Raw genomic sequence first — 17,743 nt, forward strand, 5'->3', positions numbered from 1 at the left:
CATTCGTCCGTCTTGACGGAGCTGTATCCTTCTAACGTCCCAGTGCTGCCTTGTCTGCTGTTTCGCTTCGCTTGCTACCCGGGCGCCATCATCCTTCGCGGCACCGGTGGATCGACGCAGTGGTTGAAGTAGTTGCGGATGAGGCGGCGAGCAGCCATGGATGAGGCCAAGCCAATGGCTGCCTAGCGAGGCCTGCCGCCAGCACTGGTACTCAGAGGCCACCGTCATGAGCTGAGCTTTTCCTACCTTGCGGCGTGGCAGTGCCGCCCGCGACGGCAGCGAGGCCTAGCAAGAAGACGGCATCACAACTGTCGGTATATTAAAGATAAGCTGTGGACAAGGAGCACAACAATATCAGCCGACGAGGAGCAGAGACCCGAAGAATGAGGAGCAGGTTGGCTTCTCGGTGATTGCTGCAGGAGTGTACACAGCTTGCTGATGTTTCTTTGGGTCGACCCAAAACACCAAAACCCAGGATAGATCTCGACTGGGTCAACCCAAAACCCAGTAATAATTTGTTGGGTATGGTGGGTTAGTGTTTGGGTCAACCAATGCCAACCCATTTTCATCCTGATCCACAATCATGGCATGGCTTATATCTCTCTTCCCATTCCTCTCGAGCAAGTGGATCTCTCTTCCCTTTCTCACGAGCTTCCATCCTCCACATACTTCACTCTTCTCCATTCCTCTCGAGCCAGTGGAGATGATGTTGAGCCAACGGTCCTAGAGCGGCTCCTCAATGCTCTTGTGAAGGCCCTCTCCTCCTCCGGCGGCGAGCTCCCCCGGCGATGCGACCTCCCCACAGGCAATCTCCCCCGGCGACGCGAGCTCCCCGCGGGGAGGTGGCAGCGCGACTGCGGTGCAGGAGGCTTGGCCGGTAGGGGCACGACGTCTCTGCGGGAGGTGGTGGTGAGGTTGGCGTTGGGGCCAACGGGGGAAGACATGGCCATGCTCTTCCGACCCTAAATCCTGTCGCTGCAGCGTGGGCGCCACCGGGCATGGGCGCGGTGGCACCATGTGCGCGCAAGCGTAGACGGCGAGGAGGCGCCGGGGCGCGCGAGTGCGGAAGCGGCCGCGGTGGAGGCGGCCGTGGTGGAGGTGGCCCTGCGCCCATGAGGAGGCATCGCGCCATGTGGGGGCGACGGTGGCGAGCGGGTGCTCAAGCGGCTAGGCGTTGGCGTGCTGTTGTGCTGCAATGGAGCGGTGGCGTGGAGAGGTTGTGCCTGCGAAGCTCTCGGTTATGCCATGGTGGCGTGGCCACCGGCGGCCTGCATTGCTGCTTCTTGCGACGCCGTGGTCCGGCTGGCGCTTGGGGCCGTGGGCGTCCTTCTGCGTAGGCTGCTTCTTGCGACGCCGTGGTCCGGCTGGCGCTTGGGGCCATGGGCGTCGTCTGCGTGGGCGGCTGCGGTGCGCGGCGGCGGCCGCTACCGCGGTGGCGCTGTAGGCTGGCCTGGCGGCAGGGCGGCGCGGCCGTGCGCGGGCAGGCGTGCCTTGTGCGGGCGTCATCCAATGGCGGCATGCGAGCACGGCGTCGTGGGCGTCCTTCTGCGCGAGGTGCAACCGAGGAGGTGCGGTGTGGCGCCGGCGCGTTGCCGGGTCGCGAGGACGGCGGAGGGAGTTGGAGCTTCGGTAGCGGGTTTTTGTGGAACTGTGACAGTAACGTCCCTCGGTTGGGGCGGCCGCAGTGATGGTGCTGGCTTGAGGCGGCAAACGCGTGCAGTGATGGTGCTGGCACTCCGGGCGAAAGCCCTCGCCATATTCATTCTGGTGAAATGGCGGCGGCGCCTCCGGGCGTTGCTCTCCCTGTTGAGGGCGTTATTTTGGAGTTGTAACCCTCATACACGAGGTCTTTGGGTGAAAACCCGGTCCAGCTCCTGGACGAGCGACGGCGGCGCCTGTGGGCGTCGTGACCTCCTTGGAGGCATCGTCTCTAGAGACACCATTCGGCGACTTGGCTGGCCTGCTGCTCGCGGTTTACTTCGGCCGGTGATGACAAATCTGTCGGAGGGCGTGCGGAGAAGGGGGTTGCCTACCTCACGCCAAGACGCTTGCTCTTCTGTTGGTGGCCGGGGGTCATCACTCGGCTGTTGTTCGCCTGCTTGTAGCATTCCGCGGCGCCTGGAGCTGTGTAGCAGTCTCCAGTGCAGTGCGGGACAGTGTTTGAAGGACGGCGCTAGCGGCAACGACAATCAGTGACGACTTGACCTGCAGCGGATCGCGGCGGGGTGTTCAGCACGGCTGAACCCTTCTGGTGCGGTACAACATCGAAAGACGGCGCGGGCGACATCTTCGGTCTTCTGGCTCGAGGGCGGCGTCTTGTGCGAGGGGGGAAGCAACGTGATGATTTCGAACCACGGCGGTGGTCTGGCGGCTTGGTTTTGTTCCCCCGGGGGGGGCACCTCTTCTTGCTGCCTCGACGGTAATCCCTGAAACGAGTACGGAGCGTGGTGCCGTGTGGCAGGTTGGAGGTCCCCGCACACGAGCGAGGCGTGCTGAGTGGCGGGTTGGAGGTCCCCGCGCACGCGAGAGTGGCGTCCAATGGCGGAAGTGGCGAGGCCCCGTGCGTTGGGTTGCTCCGGACTTGGTGTTTTTCATGCCATCGGGCGGTCGGTTTGGGTGCAGCAGCACTGCGGCGTTGGATCCTGCACAGCAGTGGCCTCCTGGTGTGGTGGTGTCTGCCCCTTCTACTCCTCTATCAATGCTGGAACACTTCAGTTGTTTCGATAGCCGCAAGAGTGCGATGGTATGTGGAAGATGCGGTTGTGCCTTTTTCCCTCTGTCGTTGTTGTGAATAGAGTTTGGCCGTGTTGATGTCCCAATCCAACCGGCCAGTGAACTTCGAAGTTTGTGAACTCCCAGCAGCACTCAAACACCAAAGCTCATTGTATACCCAATGTCTGGAGGTGAGTCTAGCGGGAAGAATTACTACGGTTTTGGGAAAGGAAAAGGGGGAAGAAAGGGAGACCCCATAATATGGGAGGGGTCTCTTGGACCTGATTCCTTTCCGGAACCAGTGTTTGAGTTTTCGCCACAGCACAAGAGTGAATTTACCAATGAAACTCCTCTTCGACAATACGATAACCGTAGAGAACCGTGGCCAAAATGCAGACATGGTGAGGACTGCTTAGTGCAGATGTGCACCAACGGGATGGATGGCGGTCGGCGTTTCTTCAAATGCCCACACGCATGGGTAATATTCGGTTGTTTTATTTCTTTATCTTCATTGAGACACCTTACATGAAATTTATTTTGCAGTCTTCAGATGCTCCAGAAAACTGTGATTTTACCAGGTGGGTCGATCCTGCACTAATTGATTCAGTTCAGGAGTTCATCGAGTACCTCCAGATAAAGATCTTTGATCTGGAATGCAAGGTAAACCATTACGAGGAAGTGAGCGAGGGTAACAAAGACGACGAAGATGATGATACCAGCAATGCTACCGCTTCACAGGATGAACCATGCAATATTTCTTACTACAACTGCCCTTGTCACAAGAAGAAGGGCCCTGCCCCTTCGGCACCACCGCATGCACCACCTGCAATGGGTGGATACTGCAGAGAAGGCTCAACGCAGTTTGCTACGTGGGGGTACGGCTACTAGGACTACCTAGTGCTAGTGACATACTGCATCGTTGTGTTTGTTGTGTTTTTTTAAATTACCTAAGGCATGTTAGCTTAGTTCAGAATCTGTTTACCGTAGTTGCAACGGGTTCTGCCATGCCAATGCATGTCTGATGTGTGTTTCATTAACATTGTATTATGATGTAATTCCTATGGTTTACATTGTGTAATGCAATTTTTAGTTCTTAATTCTTACCATTATATTTAATGTGTGGTTCACAGTATTCTAGTCTTCTGAAAAGGTCCGAAAATATTAAAGGCAAGTTCGAAGATTCACTAGATTGCTTGTGCGTGCGTGGCACCTCGGCGCCATGATTTGTGGCGCCAAGACGTGTTATCTCGACGCCACATATTACGGCGCCGACCCTCAGGGTCTATTTCTGCAAAAAGTTACAAAAAAGCACATATGTGAAATTATTTCGCAAAAAGGGCTAAATTGCAAAAATTACGGCCAGTCGCCCTGCAGCCGGGCGGCCAGGGCCGGCCGCCCCGCTGCCGGGCGACCGGCCCCCAGGGACCTGCGCGCAATTTTCTCCGCGAAATTTTTCCAGAAATGCCCCTGCCGCCCCGGTGCCGGGCGGCCAGGTCCCGGCCGCCCGGCAGCGGGGCGGCCGGGTATATTCCTGTAAATTTCCAAATCGAAAATATATTTTTGTAAAAAACGAAAATAAAAAATAAAAAAAATAAAAAAACCGCCCAAGGTAGTAGCCCAATGTCATCATGAACAGCCAGCCCATTTGGATAGAACTATGACCTCGCCGTACCAGCCCGATTTCTTACTCCCTCCGGCCTCTTTTTGATTCGGCTCTCGTAGGTTAGAGAAGGTGGATATCAGAGGCTTGAGAAGCGTCGCCAAGATCATCGGCACTGCCATCTGCCTCGCCGGAGCGGTGTTCATGGCGTTATTCAAGGGTCCTAAGCTCCTCGGCGCAGTTATGGTCTCGGCGACCGGTGACTGGGTGAAAGGAGGGATCTATCTCGTCGGAAATGCTGTCTGCGTCTCCATCTGGTATATCCTCCAGGTAACCAATTGCGGTGATTGTGATGCTTGCAACCGTCCTGCATTGGCAAAATTCAGCACGCTATTTTGGGGGTGGGGGGTTAGGTGACTGGTCAAGTGATGCTGCTGCATCAAATGGTTGCAGGTGCCTTTCTGCAAATCGTATCTTGATCCACTATCTCTAGCGACCTGGATGTGTTTCTTAGGGACCTTGCAATGTGTGGTCATGGCCTTCTTCCTAGAGTCAAACTACTTGCAAATTTGGAAGCTCAGCACGTTCTGGGAGGTCCCCTGCATCTTGTACGGAGTAAGTTCACCTAAATCCATGCTTGATCAATAGCCTACACACTAGTCGGAAACTTTCAATTGCACCGCATACTGGTTAATCAAATTGACACCTTTTTGTAGGGAGTGTTTGGCTCAGGCGCAAACTTTTTCCTCCAATCCTGGTGCATATCTGTGAAAGGCCCCCTTTATAGCGCAATCTTTACGCCCCTGAGTGCAGTGATCACAGCAATATTATCTACGCTCTTCCTGCATGAAGAACTCCATATTGGAAGGTATGCTTCGATGTGATACTAGCACCCAGATAATCGCTTTTCTTGTGCTTCTTCATAGTGAACATTGTTTTGTGCAGCATATTAGGAGCTATTACTATCATTGTGGGCTTGTATGTGGTGCTGTGGGGCAAAGCTGATGACGTGAAGAGCGAGAGTCTGGCAATCAATTCTAGTGGTTCGAAAGGCGGAGTAGATTCAGACTGTATCGATGTTAGGGTACAGTCTCAGACCAATCTTTCAGAACCGTTGTTATCTGACAACGGTGATAGTAATACTCAGGCATGCTAGTTTTTATTCTTTTTCTTTTTGCTTAAGGCTAATTTTACATTTCACGGAATGATAGAGATTATTGCGATGTTTCATGCTAATGCCAAGCTTTCCGAAGGAGTTAAGATGACCTATTTTCATTCACCAGAAGTGGTCCGATGCACAGCATGCAAGTAGTTATATTCTCTAGTTAATAATTATTTTTTGGAAGAGTATTTCTTAGTGGCATGATTTTTATTAACCTGACGTAATAGAACATTTCTTACTGGAATTTTTCATCGAACAATATAGTTGGTGCCTTTTTACCTTTTTATTTAATATATAATCAATAGGGGATCCCCTCCTGTTTCGTTAAAAAAATATAGTTGGTGCCGGATCTTTCACTTCGTTTTTCAAAAAATCAAATCATTGATCTCAACTGTCGAACGGTATGCCGTGCTGTTGGGCAAAGCAGAGATGCAAAAGCAAGTGACTGACTATGGGAATCCCTGATGTGATCTCAACTGTCAAACAATATAGCTGTATGCACGTACAGAGCAATTACTAATTACCTGCTGATGCAGCTTGGACGTTATTGCTATGGGAATACCTGATGTGTGTTAAGGGTATAATGGTAAATGTATTGGTGTCGAGGATTTAGAGTGTCCTGTGTACTCTATATATTGCCCAAAGGACCTCTCCCAATACATAACAGTTTGACTCATCTTCTTCCTCTTCTATATCGTAACATGGTAAAAAAAATATTGTAATATGGTATCACAGTTCTAGGTTTGATTCGGTCTGCCACCTTCGTCGCCCCGCTGCGCTGCCCCTGGGAGCTTCGTCTTGCTCCTGGGGGCGGCAGCATCTCCTCCAGCTGCCCCAAACCCATTCCTTTTTTAGTAGTTGAGTTGTAGTAGCTGTTGCCATTCGGATCTCCACCATCCGCCCATCCGGCTCTCGATTCGTCATCCACCATCCGCCCGTCCGGCCCTTGATTCGTCGTCCTTAGGCACAGATCGAGCACCGTCGGGTCTCGCTTTGGCTTTCCCGGCCTTCGGATCTCCACCATCCGCCCATTCGGCCCTCGATTCGTCATCCACCATCCGCCCGTCTGGCCCTCGATTCGTCGTCCTTGGGCGCAGATCGAGCACCGTCGGGTCTCGATTTGGCTTTCCCGGCCGCAGATCGAGGAGGCCCAGTCGTCACCGGCCCTCCTTCGTGGCATAGCAGCAGCAGCTCGTCCAGCACCCGCTCGTCGTCGATCTGCTTCACCTTCACGGCCTCCCCGGCAGCCCGTCCGTTCGCCCGTCCGCGAGCCCTCTACGCGCCGCGGCCACCTCCCTCGCCTGCCGTTGCAGCACCTCCGTCCGCCGTCGCGGATCCGCCTGTCACGGCCTCCTTCTGCGCCGCCGTCGCGGAGCCGTCCGCCCGCCCGTCGCAGCTCCTCCTGGCGCCACCCGCCGCGGCCATCTGTGGCCGGCCGTCCGCCCGCCCGTCGCGAATCAGCTCGTCGCGGCCATCTCCTGCCGCCACCGCGCGCCGTCTGCGCACGTGCGGCCCCTGTCCGCCGGCCCTCTGCCATCCATCCACGCCCGTCACGCGGAGCCCGTCCGCGCCGTCCTCTCCCGTCCGCGCCGTCGCGCCCCCATCCACGCCGTCCGCGCGGATCTCCGCCGCCCACAGCCCGTCGCCGCCGCCGTCCGCCATCCGCTCGTCGTCAGGGAATCCGCCCGTTGCGGCGCCCGTCTTCATCTGCTGCTGGCTGGCTGCCCCTCGTCTCCACCTGTATCTGGTGGTCTGCAGCTGCATTGACATCACTTCAGGTCTGCTGCAGGCGCGGAGCCGCGGACGTCGTTCATCCGTCCGCCTGATTGTGGCTGCTGTGACTTCTCCACCTGCAGCTGCTACTGCATGAGGTTCCTCTGTTCTGTTACGTACTCTGCTCTGCTGGCTGGCTATCTCTCTGCAGACTGCAGATTCATTTGTCATGGTGGTAACTGCTCTTTTGGAGCTGCTGCTATCTGTCTGGTTCAACTATATTGTGTCATATTTCCATCACTGTCCATCTATATCATCTTTTGCTTGTTGCTTGCTGCTGCCAGTATCTTCTATTCAAGGGGTGTTTAGTTGGCGAAAAAGTTTGGGTTTGGGTACCTATCACGTTTTGTTGTTACTTAACAATTAATATCCAATCATTAATTAATTAACATCATTAGATTCATCTCGTATGAATCAGTTAAACCGTGTAATTAGTTATTTTTTCCAACTGTATTTAATGCTCCATGCATGTGTTCGAAACCTTAATTTGACATCTACGGTGCAAAAAAATTTGTGAACTAAATGCTACCTCAAGTTTCATGTTTCATGTTCTGCTATATGCATCTAGGGTTTTTTTCCCCGACCGGTCCGGTCAAACCGCCGCCCTCCGGTAGCGGTTTACCGGATCGGTTTGATCGGAAACCGTTGGAAATCGGTGGAATTCAAAACCAAATTCAAAAGCGCCTGTTCAACCGGTTCCGATCGGCTTACTGACCGGTTTGACCGGTTACCGGTCCGGTTTGACTGGTAACCGTCCGGTTTGAGTGGTAACCGGCCAAATTCAATTTTTTTTTCTTTTTTGGTTTAAATTCAAATGCCCGCAAAGTATACTAAATGAATGTTTGTATAACATGTTTTAGCCTAAATGAACCCTCCAACTCTCTTTTGTACTACTTTTACATTGTATTTGTATACTTTTGTATGCACATTTTTTTGTTTAACTTCGAATGCTCGCAAAGTATACTAAATGAACGAATATTTGAAAAAATTTGACACCATTAGATTCGTCGCAAATTGAAGTATTTTTAGGAATGTTTTGGGAATTTTCATTTTTTTGAATTCAAATTTGAATTTTGAATTTGGGCCGGTTGGGTACCGGCCGAAACCGGAACCGGCCCGGACCGGTTTGACAACGGTTTTTTAACCCGGTATGCATCTCAGTCAGTCTCACATTCCACCATTATCAATCCAAGTCCACATATTTCTCCAGTTCGTCAAAGTTGTGCATGTCCACTAATTCATTGTCAGATTAGCTAATTTCTTTGTGCTTGTTTTATGGTTAGCTGAGTCCCGTCGATTTAGCTAATCACATCATCATTGTGGTGCAACAATGCCGTTTATTTGTCGTCATCACCTTGTCATCCTCCTGCTTGCCGTCTTGCAGCAATGATCTCTCATTCTCCTCTCCGTTTGGCTAGTTTGACACATCTCAAGTTATTGTCAAGTTCAAGTCTCCAAAGCAAGACTCGTGTAGTCGTGTTTGAGGAGTTGATGTACTCGTTTGTGAAGATTCGTGGTATTTGCTCAAGAACGGTTGTGAAGGCAATACCCTCTTGTGAAGGAGCCCATCTATATCGACATATCCAAGAGTTGCTCGCTTTGACGACATCAAGATTTTAGACTTGGATGTATCAATTTCATTTTTATTAAGTCTAGTGTCAACTTTCCAAATACAACGTCATTGCATTCACGTTGCATTTGAGAGGGGGTGTTAAGGGTATAATGGTAAATGTACTAGTGTTTAGGGTTTAGAGTGTCCTGTGTACTCTATATATTGCCCAAAGGACCTCTCTCAATACATACAGACAGTTTCACTCATCTTCTTCCTCTTCTATATCGTAACAATGTGAAGTACTATCTTTGTGTTGTAGTTTTTATGAGCTGCATAAAAATCTTCCAGGCCATTTGAATGCTGGTCCGGGCTATTTTTTCCCACCAGCGTACCCAAGTCTAGTATCACTCCAACAGGGAATTCATCTCCTCCAGTTTTGGCTGCATTTTGAGCTGCGCCAAAATGTGTGAAGAGTATTAGCTAGGAATAGGATGGCTTGAGTTGCTCTCTCAACTACCAGCGTTTGCGAAGTCTGAGTCTGTGAAGTGTGTTGCCCTGGTAGGCTAAGATCATGCATTTTTTGTTTATTTGAGATCCAATTATTGTGCATTTAACCAGGATTAACCTAGTTCAAAAAAGGCACAATTAGATCTATACCATCAAAAGAGCTGATCTTTAGATATATACCATAAAAAACTGAACGATTTTGACAATGGAACTTCTTGTAACCGAATGCGCGTGTTGACTTGACGAAGGGGGCATGAAATTGTTCCGACTAGTAATCTATTGATGCTGGTGTTTGGTGTGAGGTCATCTTCAGAGCATCGCTGTTTGTGCAAGTTTCTATCTCTCTAAATTAACTGATTACACCAAAGTTATTTGGGATCTTGCACAAGTGTAGACTTGAGATATTTCGTAAGTTCTTTCATCGCTGATTTAAGCCAGTATATACCTCTTATAGTTCTACCATCGTGCAAATACACTTTTCTCATTACCAGACTTCCCCTGTATTAATAATTAACAAACGGAGATCCTACCAGTTTGGGTTAATGTTCTTTTTGGTTCTCTTTTCTCGTCAATACTTCTAACTTGTTGACTGTCAAAAATATCCCCAAGCTACTTGTTTGCCACTGCCTGTTTTTCTGGGGGGGGGGGGGGGGGGGGGGGGGTAAGGTGGGGTTGAGTGCAGTGGCGAAGCTAGCCGATCAAATCACCAGGGTCAGCTCTATTAGCACAACAGGGTCAAATACATTAGTGAACAGTATCTTACACTCATTTTTGCAAAATTCATCGGGGTCCGACGACCCCAATGGTACAAGGCAGCTCCGCCACTGGTTGAGTGGGGTAACATGGCTCCACCGTTTTTCACTAGTGGAAGCAACATTGGGTTTTCCGGCCGAGCCGAAACCTGGCTACGCCAGCGAGTGGAATTTTTTTTAAACTCAGTTTGAAATCCGCTCCCACAGATAGTTGAAGACCTTAGGAGTGCTACAAGAGCTTCTAATTAACCAAATGTGTTAGAGGCCCGTTCGCTTTGGTATTGCAAAGACAACAATAAACAGCCATTTATTTTTCAGTTTACCACTTAAACGGAAAAATAATAGGGGTTTAGTCCATTTTCATCATTTTGGTAACTTTTTGTGTCTTGGTTAATTCTAGACCACCAACTATCCAGCAACCAAAAATTGTTAGTTGGGATTCATTTGCTCCATCGCTCTAACTTCTAAGGGGAAGGAACTATTTTTCTTCGGAACATGCAATAAATCTGCATATTTTTTTTAAGAACCGATCTGCATATCTTTTTACTACAAACCAAAAATTGTTAGTTGGGATTCATTTGCTCCATCGCTCTAACTTCTAAGAGCAACTCCAACAGATTGATCTTCCCCTTTCCCCTTTCCATTTTTTCTCAATATAGGGGATTGATGTTGAAAAAACCTACTCTAGCAGATTGATTTTCCATCTCCCTTTCCCCTTTATTTTTTCTCAATCTCCAATAATTTCTCTCCAATCCCCAATAGAAAGGGGAGACATCACATCTCCCTTTCCATATAGAAAGGGGGGAAATCAATCTGTTGGAGCACTTCTTCCTTATATGTTGAAATTGAGAAAGGGGAATTCCTTATATGGTGAGAAAAAGAAAAGAGGAAGATCAATCTGTTGGAGTTGCTCTAAGGGGGCGGAACTATTTTTCTTCGGAACATGCAATAGATCTGCATATTTTTTTTTGAAGAGCCGATTTGCATATCTTTTTACTACAGCGCCCGGACGTCTCCCCAGTGTTGCTTTTGCAGTTGGCCGGACGCAACTGATTTTACGGTCAATCTGTCCGCCCATCCGTGCGCACATGGTGGGGCCTGCTGATATCTAATCAGAATTCGCTCGGTCTCTTCACTTTTCTTCCCACCGGCCTTCTCTCTCTTTATTCTATCTCTTTTCTATGAGCGCGGCAGGCGGCAGAGATGGCATAGAGCGCGGCAGCGGCGGCGACGAGCTTCCCAGGCGGAGCAGGGGCGACCTCCTCAGCGCGAGCTCGCAGCGGCGGCGGTTGGACGGAGCGGCGCGGCTGGTGTGGGGCGGCGGCAGCGCAGCGAGGTGAGATCGGGATCCCGACCGAAGTGGCTTCCCTCTCCTCTCCGGAACGGCCGTCGCCGCTGGGTGTGTGCGGCCGTGCGCCGCTTCCTTGGGTTGCCGCCGCTGGGTTGTTCGTCGGCGGGCGAGCGGGGTCAGTAGTTTTTTTTGATATAACAAAATTTTTACCGACATTTTTTCTTGAAAGTTTTTCCTCTCTCCTAATTTTTTTCTGTGTCTTCAAATTTTTTCTTGAAAGTTTTTAACGCTGCCTCAATTTTTTCTTGAAAAAAAATTCTGCTCTCCAACATTTTTACTTGAATTTTTTCCGCCTCTTCAATTTTTCCTTGAAAAAATTTCTGTCTCTCCAAAAGTTTTCTTAAATTTTTTTCTAAACTTTTTTTTTCATTACAAAAAGATAAAAAAACTTACTAAAATTAGAAAAAACATGAACGGTCGGAAGATCGACGGTAAGTAACCCCTCCTTACGATCGACCATAAACTTGGCAGGCCCGGATGTCTCGGATGCTCCGTTGCTACATCGCAGCATCAAATAATATGTTTGCAACATAGAAATAAGCATCTGCAACATAGGTAATCACTGTTTGCAACATCAAAAAATATATTGAAAAAAATTATTAGCCATCCCTTGATGATGAGGAAAAACCTATTGCAACATCTATTTTATGTTTTTCGCGATCGTGCCTGGGCACGTTTTTCATTAAGAGGAAGAAAAAAAGTAGCTACAAGAGGAACCGGTCACATTGGGGCCGGCCCTAAGAGTTTTCTCCGGTCCCTATTACATGGCCAAAATTTCGCGACCTGGTACCACCAAATTTGCAAACGATTCTAAATGCCTAAAACCGGCTTGGGACCCAGTGATGATCTCATCAGAGACCCTTCCCACGATATCATCGACCGTGTGACTTCGGCGATCAAAAGTTCTATCGTTTCTTTCCTTCCACAGAAGCCAACAAATGAGCACCACTAGAGAGTCAAATCCTCGACGCCAAACTTTGGGAATCAGCTTCCGTGCATGTGCCCACCAATCCAGGATGTAATCAGCGCTCATATCCCAACCGCGCGCAAGACCTGAAACCATACTGCACGAGAGAAGGGGCATGAAAGCAATAGATCTTTGCGCTTGGGGCAATGATGCAGCTAGTGAGGTAACATCTATTTTATGTTATATGGAACATTCAAATCTCTCACTGAAGATACAACATCCAGATCAAACACTTGCAATATGTATATAAAATATATACAACATTGCAATATTTAGATCTAATTTTGCAATATCCACGTGAAACACTTACAATATTCTTTCTGGAATATCTTCACTTGAAACATATGCTGACAGCATGCGCGCCGTTAAGCTCGGCCTCGTCTTCTGCCTCTGCACTCCATGGCCATGCTTGTGCCATGGTTGCCGCCACTGCTGGCTACGGCCACACGGAGGTCACCGCCGCCGATCTCACGCTGTGGCACCACCTTGCGCCACCGCTCCTCCTCGGAACCATCGCTCCACCCGGCGCCACCACGCCACCCCGCCACCGCGGGGCTCGCTATGGCTGGGGACGGTCCGGGCGGGGGCTAGCTGGCCGGCCATGGGCGCGGCAGGGTCGGCGTGAGCTAGCCGTAGCCGGCGTGGGAGCAAGCGAGAAGGCCGGCGGAGGATTATGCGAGCGCAGCTGGCGGGGGAGCAAGCAGTGCAGTGGGAGCGGGTGTCCGATCCGTCGGAGCCCTATCCCTAACATTTCCAATATTTTTATCTATCTTTTGTATTAAAGAGAGAAAGACCATCATAGCCTTAATAAAGCAACTGCATGACCTCAACCATATGGGTTAACAAATTGGTATAACAAGGCATTTTCAGTGTCCAAATCTTTTCTTTAAAATGTCAATCGCTTGTGCTCCACGGGTTCCCTTCTACAGAAAATTGCAATTATAGAACGCGAAACAATGTGCTTTGTAATTATAGAACACCAAATGCCGACTTTGCTAAAATGATCTTTAATGCTGGCGCATTGTTATACATGACATTTGGTGTTTTTAATCAATTTGTTAACCTAAAATACATGTATTTTGCCCACTTGTGAACCTTTTGCCCTTCTGCCTTTTGTACATTGATCGATCGTCGATTCATCTACATGACGCTCCTCCATCCCTCTAAGGCCAACGCCACCCTAAGCACCGACGCCCGATGTTACTGTTCCTTCTTCCACTCCTCCTGCTGTCATACCCTTCCCATCTCTCCCTCAACTCCAATGGATGGATCGCCCCCCCTAGATGATTGTGGTCACTCGATCAAAGCAGCCGCAACCCTGGCGGCCTCTAGACTTGTTGCGCACACGCAGCGAAAAATTAAAGTGGTGTCATCTCAAGATCTGGTTTCCTCTCTCCTCATTCTAGGTCTAGATCTAGATCTAGAAAAAAACATGAAAATCATGGAAAAAAGAGAGGATGAGAGTTGGAGAGTAAAAAATCAACCTCTAGTGGTGCCCCCTTCACAAAATCCAAAGGCAAAACCTCCCCCCCCCCCCAAATGGCAAATTTTCGTGTTTTGAGCTCAAAACACCAAATAATGGAAGAGGAGCTGCGCGAAGGAAGAAGAGGCCTGGTGGATATTTATAGGGAACTTAACAGAGGCGGGCAAACATAATGTCAGACCCAGGGCAGCGGGACTGCTTATAGGCATAGAATGTTCTAGAGTAAGGGATAGCGCATGGTTGTACCTTGTCTCTCTTGTAACTACCCGAATAGACGTATAACTAGCTGCAATACAAGGAAACTACCTGACCGGGTTGTAGTAGGACTCCAACTGTACTCGGTTAGGACTTTCCAAGTAACCTTGTCCCCCAGAATATATAAGGGCGGACAGGGACCCCCTCAAAAGACATCAACACCTAAGGCAATACAAGCAACCACACAGGACGTAGGGTATTACGCATCACGCGGCCCGAACCTGTCTAAATCCTTGTGTTCCTTGCACCATCGAGTTTCAGAGCTAGTCGATCCCTACTTACAACCCTACTGCTAAGGGTATCCCTAAGTAGGCTTGGTGGTAAACAACGACAGCTGGAGCGCCAGGTAGGGGATTCGCCGAGTTTATCGGCGAATTCGATGGCCGGATCAAGCGACGCCAACATCGTGCCCAAGGGCACGACCCTTGTTTAATTTTCGGTTCCTGGGCCGTTATGGCTGATGGATCAGGCGGCTTCTCTAGCCACCTCGTCACGCCCAAAACACTAGAATTTAAATCCCACAAACAATTCATCGAAACCAGCAACAATGCAGAACTCGGCAGAAACCGAGCTCTATTCGAAGCCGACTCGGACATTACTGAGAGCGTGTCGACTCCAACTCGAATTGACAAGTTAGCTGAGTCCAACGCAAACTCTGACTCCGAAAACCCTCAGTTTTCCGAAACCCTCGGAAAATATGTGGCTTATCTCAAGTCAATTAAACGCCCAGAACTACTCGATGGAGTAGACCGAGTATCACGATCAATTGAGGGATGCATCAAGCTAGCAGAATCCGTTCTCAGCTCATCCAAAATGCAGCAGACCCCAGAAACACTAATCCCACCACAAGATCGGTCGGGCGACATGTTCTCAGGAATTGATCGAGTAGATTCTACACTCATCAACTGCATTAACATGGCCGAGAGTACTCTGCAAAATAAGAAGCAGAATCTGGGAAGAGAAATCTGTGGGAAGCCCGAGAAGGCAAACCCTCGGTTTGATCCGATGGGACCGTCTCTCTCAGGGAAACCCCAGAATGTCCCGTCGAAACCTACTCACAAGTGGACTCCTGAACCAACCGACATCTCTGACCCCTTATTCAATCAGGATTTCGACCAGTTCATGGAAAGTCTCGGCAACCTCGAACCATATGATGATCTAGAGGACTGGTCAGACGACATCAACTTGTTTATGGATGTCATGTCTCACCCACCACACATGGCAAATGCCCTCTGGGAGCTAGTTAAGCTCAAAAAGAAAAAAGGAGCATCCAAAATCCCTGAAAAAAGCAGCGAGTTGATTTTCGACAAGCCTTGGATTAAAGAACTAGAAGGGCTAACGCCCAACCAATCCTGGCTATATTGGATGAACGAGAATGCTCTCCGTGTAGAGATGGGCATCCCACTTCTCGCTCACCCAAAACACACATACTCCAAAATCGGTGGCCTAACAGATAGGCCACCGATTTCGACTCCAAGTACTCTTACGGCTCGAAGGATGAGCTGGATCATCTGATCCAGTACAGCAAGGAAGTCGAATCCAACTCGACTAAGAACTCCAAGTCCGAGCTCCATGAACCAGTACAGCAAGGATCTTTGCTGCAAAGTTCTCATGGTTCGCATCTCCGAGCTCCACAAATCAGATTGTGATTCGTTGGAGCGTCTCAACCTCGACGACTACAATTCTGATGATTACGATGAGTACCTCTCTGACAACATGGAAGCTACTCCCACAGCAATCATAGAAGTAAAGACTACTATCAAGCAAGATCCACCCGCAGCTCCACCAGCCGTGACGGTGACCGTCCAATTGGAGGATGAGCCTGTGGCAGAGGATCTCTATGAGCGCCATCGCGTGCTCAACTAGAAAAGGGCATTCAGGCACCAGCGTGTCGCCAACCGTCAACAAGAATAGCAGAGAGACAACTACGACTACTCAAACAGTGATTTCCGCAATGTGATCAACATTGGCCGTGACGCACGCAATGTGATCATCTCAAGGAAAAAAGAGCGTGAGGAAATAGAGGCTTACAACCCTTCTTCCAACTATCACATCCCGGCACATGTCTCTGGATCCTTCAGGAAATGTAAGCAGGTGAGTACCCCTCCTCAGGGCATGCCCCGCGGTCAACACCGTGGAGAAACACTATTGGAGGAGACAAGATCAACAAAATGCTCCTACGCAAGTGCTTTATGCATCCAAAGAGCTCCCACACAGTTTTCGAGTGCAACACACTCCGCAAATCCCTCGGAGCACCCTTGGTAAAGGAAACTTTATCAAAAATCTAGTCGACTACTCTGACGGTGTTTACCGCCAAGCCTGCTCAGGGATACCCTTAGCAGTAGGGTTTGTAGGTAGGGATCGACTGCTCTAGAACTCGATGGTACAAGGAACACAAAGATTTAGACATGTTCAGGTCACGAGTTTACGTAATACCCTACGTCCTGTGTGGTTTGTATTGCCTTAGGTGTTGATGATGATTGTTTGGAGGGGGTCCCTGCCCGCCCTTATATATCCGGGGGGACAGGGTTACATGGAAAGTTCTAGTCGAGTACAGTTGGAGTCCTACTACAACACAATTGGGTAGTTTCCTTTGTACTGCAGCTAGTTCTATGTCTATTCAGGTAGTTACAAAAGAGGTAATGTACATCCATGAGCTGTCCCGGGTCTGACAAGCCCCCTAGCTCTTCGTAGCCGAGTCCTGCAGGCATCGAGTACTTGGCTGGGCGTCTTCGAGTACTTCAAGTTGTCAGAACATCCTTCTGGTTACTTTTGGTCCTTTCTTCAGATACGTCGAGTAGTCCTTCAAGTACTTCCGTTTGCTTCGAGGCTGTGAGGTGCTCAAGCCCTGAAATCTTGATCATATATGGTGCGCGAAGTACTCGCGCTCCATATGGAGTAGCCCCCGAGCCTTAGGTTGAATCGCTGAATCAGGCTGAGGGTTACTTCAGACTATTTTCTAAAAAAAATTGAAAAATAAATCTGTGATGCCTATATCCAACAACCCCCGAGCCTTGAATCAAAATCCCTTTTGCTGCGAGTAGCCCCCGAGCGTAGATTTGGAATTAAGGATTTAAGTCATGGCATCAGATTTTATCCTTCAGATTATTTGCAGGATTCATCAGATCCGGAATCCGAAAAGACCTCTTTTTCGGGTAAAATCCCAGGAAAATGATACAATTGGATCCGCCACACTGATTGCACCCAAAATAATTTCAGGAATAAAACCCGGGATGTACGGCTCTTTATTCAGTACTCACATGTGATGTTACTATTTGGAGAATCTACATTATTGCAGCTTTGACTGCGTCCATGAATGCTGCCATGAATGCGTCCGTGAAACATGCACTGTTGATTCACGGGTTCTCCTTCAGCAAGTCTCCTTGTGGCTATAAAAGGCAAGGTAGAGGCTTTTGCCAAAAGCACCAAAGTATAGCGATCATGGCTTTTCCTTGGTGTTCTTGCTCTCGTCCTCCTGAATTTTACGTAGTTCCTTCCAACAAAAGATGCTAGAAGAGAACTTGCGAGTGACAAGAGAAGTCTCTGCTGCCTCCTCCTGCATCCCTAGAGCTCTCATCGGATCCATGCTGGACATCATGTCCTTGCATCATCCAATGAGGCAGATTTGG

At 49.3% G+C, this 17,743-nt stretch overlaps 1 protein-coding gene across 1 annotated transcript; it reads left to right on the forward strand.

The window, feature by feature from the left end:
* Positions 1–1,245: 1,245 nt before the first annotated feature.
* Positions 1,246–5,564, forward strand: LOC120662675 (WAT1-related protein At4g30420-like). The gene is made up of 5 exons (XM_039941771.1): positions 1,246–1,568; positions 4,435–4,642; positions 4,766–4,927; positions 5,029–5,180; positions 5,258–5,564. Exons 1-5 carry the CDS (start codon positions 1,246–1,248, stop codon positions 5,466–5,468), a joined length of 1,056 nt encoding a protein of 351 aa, XP_039797705.1. The 3' UTR covers positions 5,469–5,564.
* The last annotated feature ends 12,179 nt before the right edge of the window (positions 5,565–17,743 follow it).

The sequence above is a fragment of the Panicum virgatum genome, chromosome 2N (assembly GCF_016808335.1).
Source record: "Panicum virgatum strain AP13 chromosome 2N, P.virgatum_v5, whole genome shotgun sequence".
Taxonomy (NCBI): domain Eukaryota; kingdom Viridiplantae; phylum Streptophyta; class Magnoliopsida; order Poales; family Poaceae; genus Panicum; species Panicum virgatum.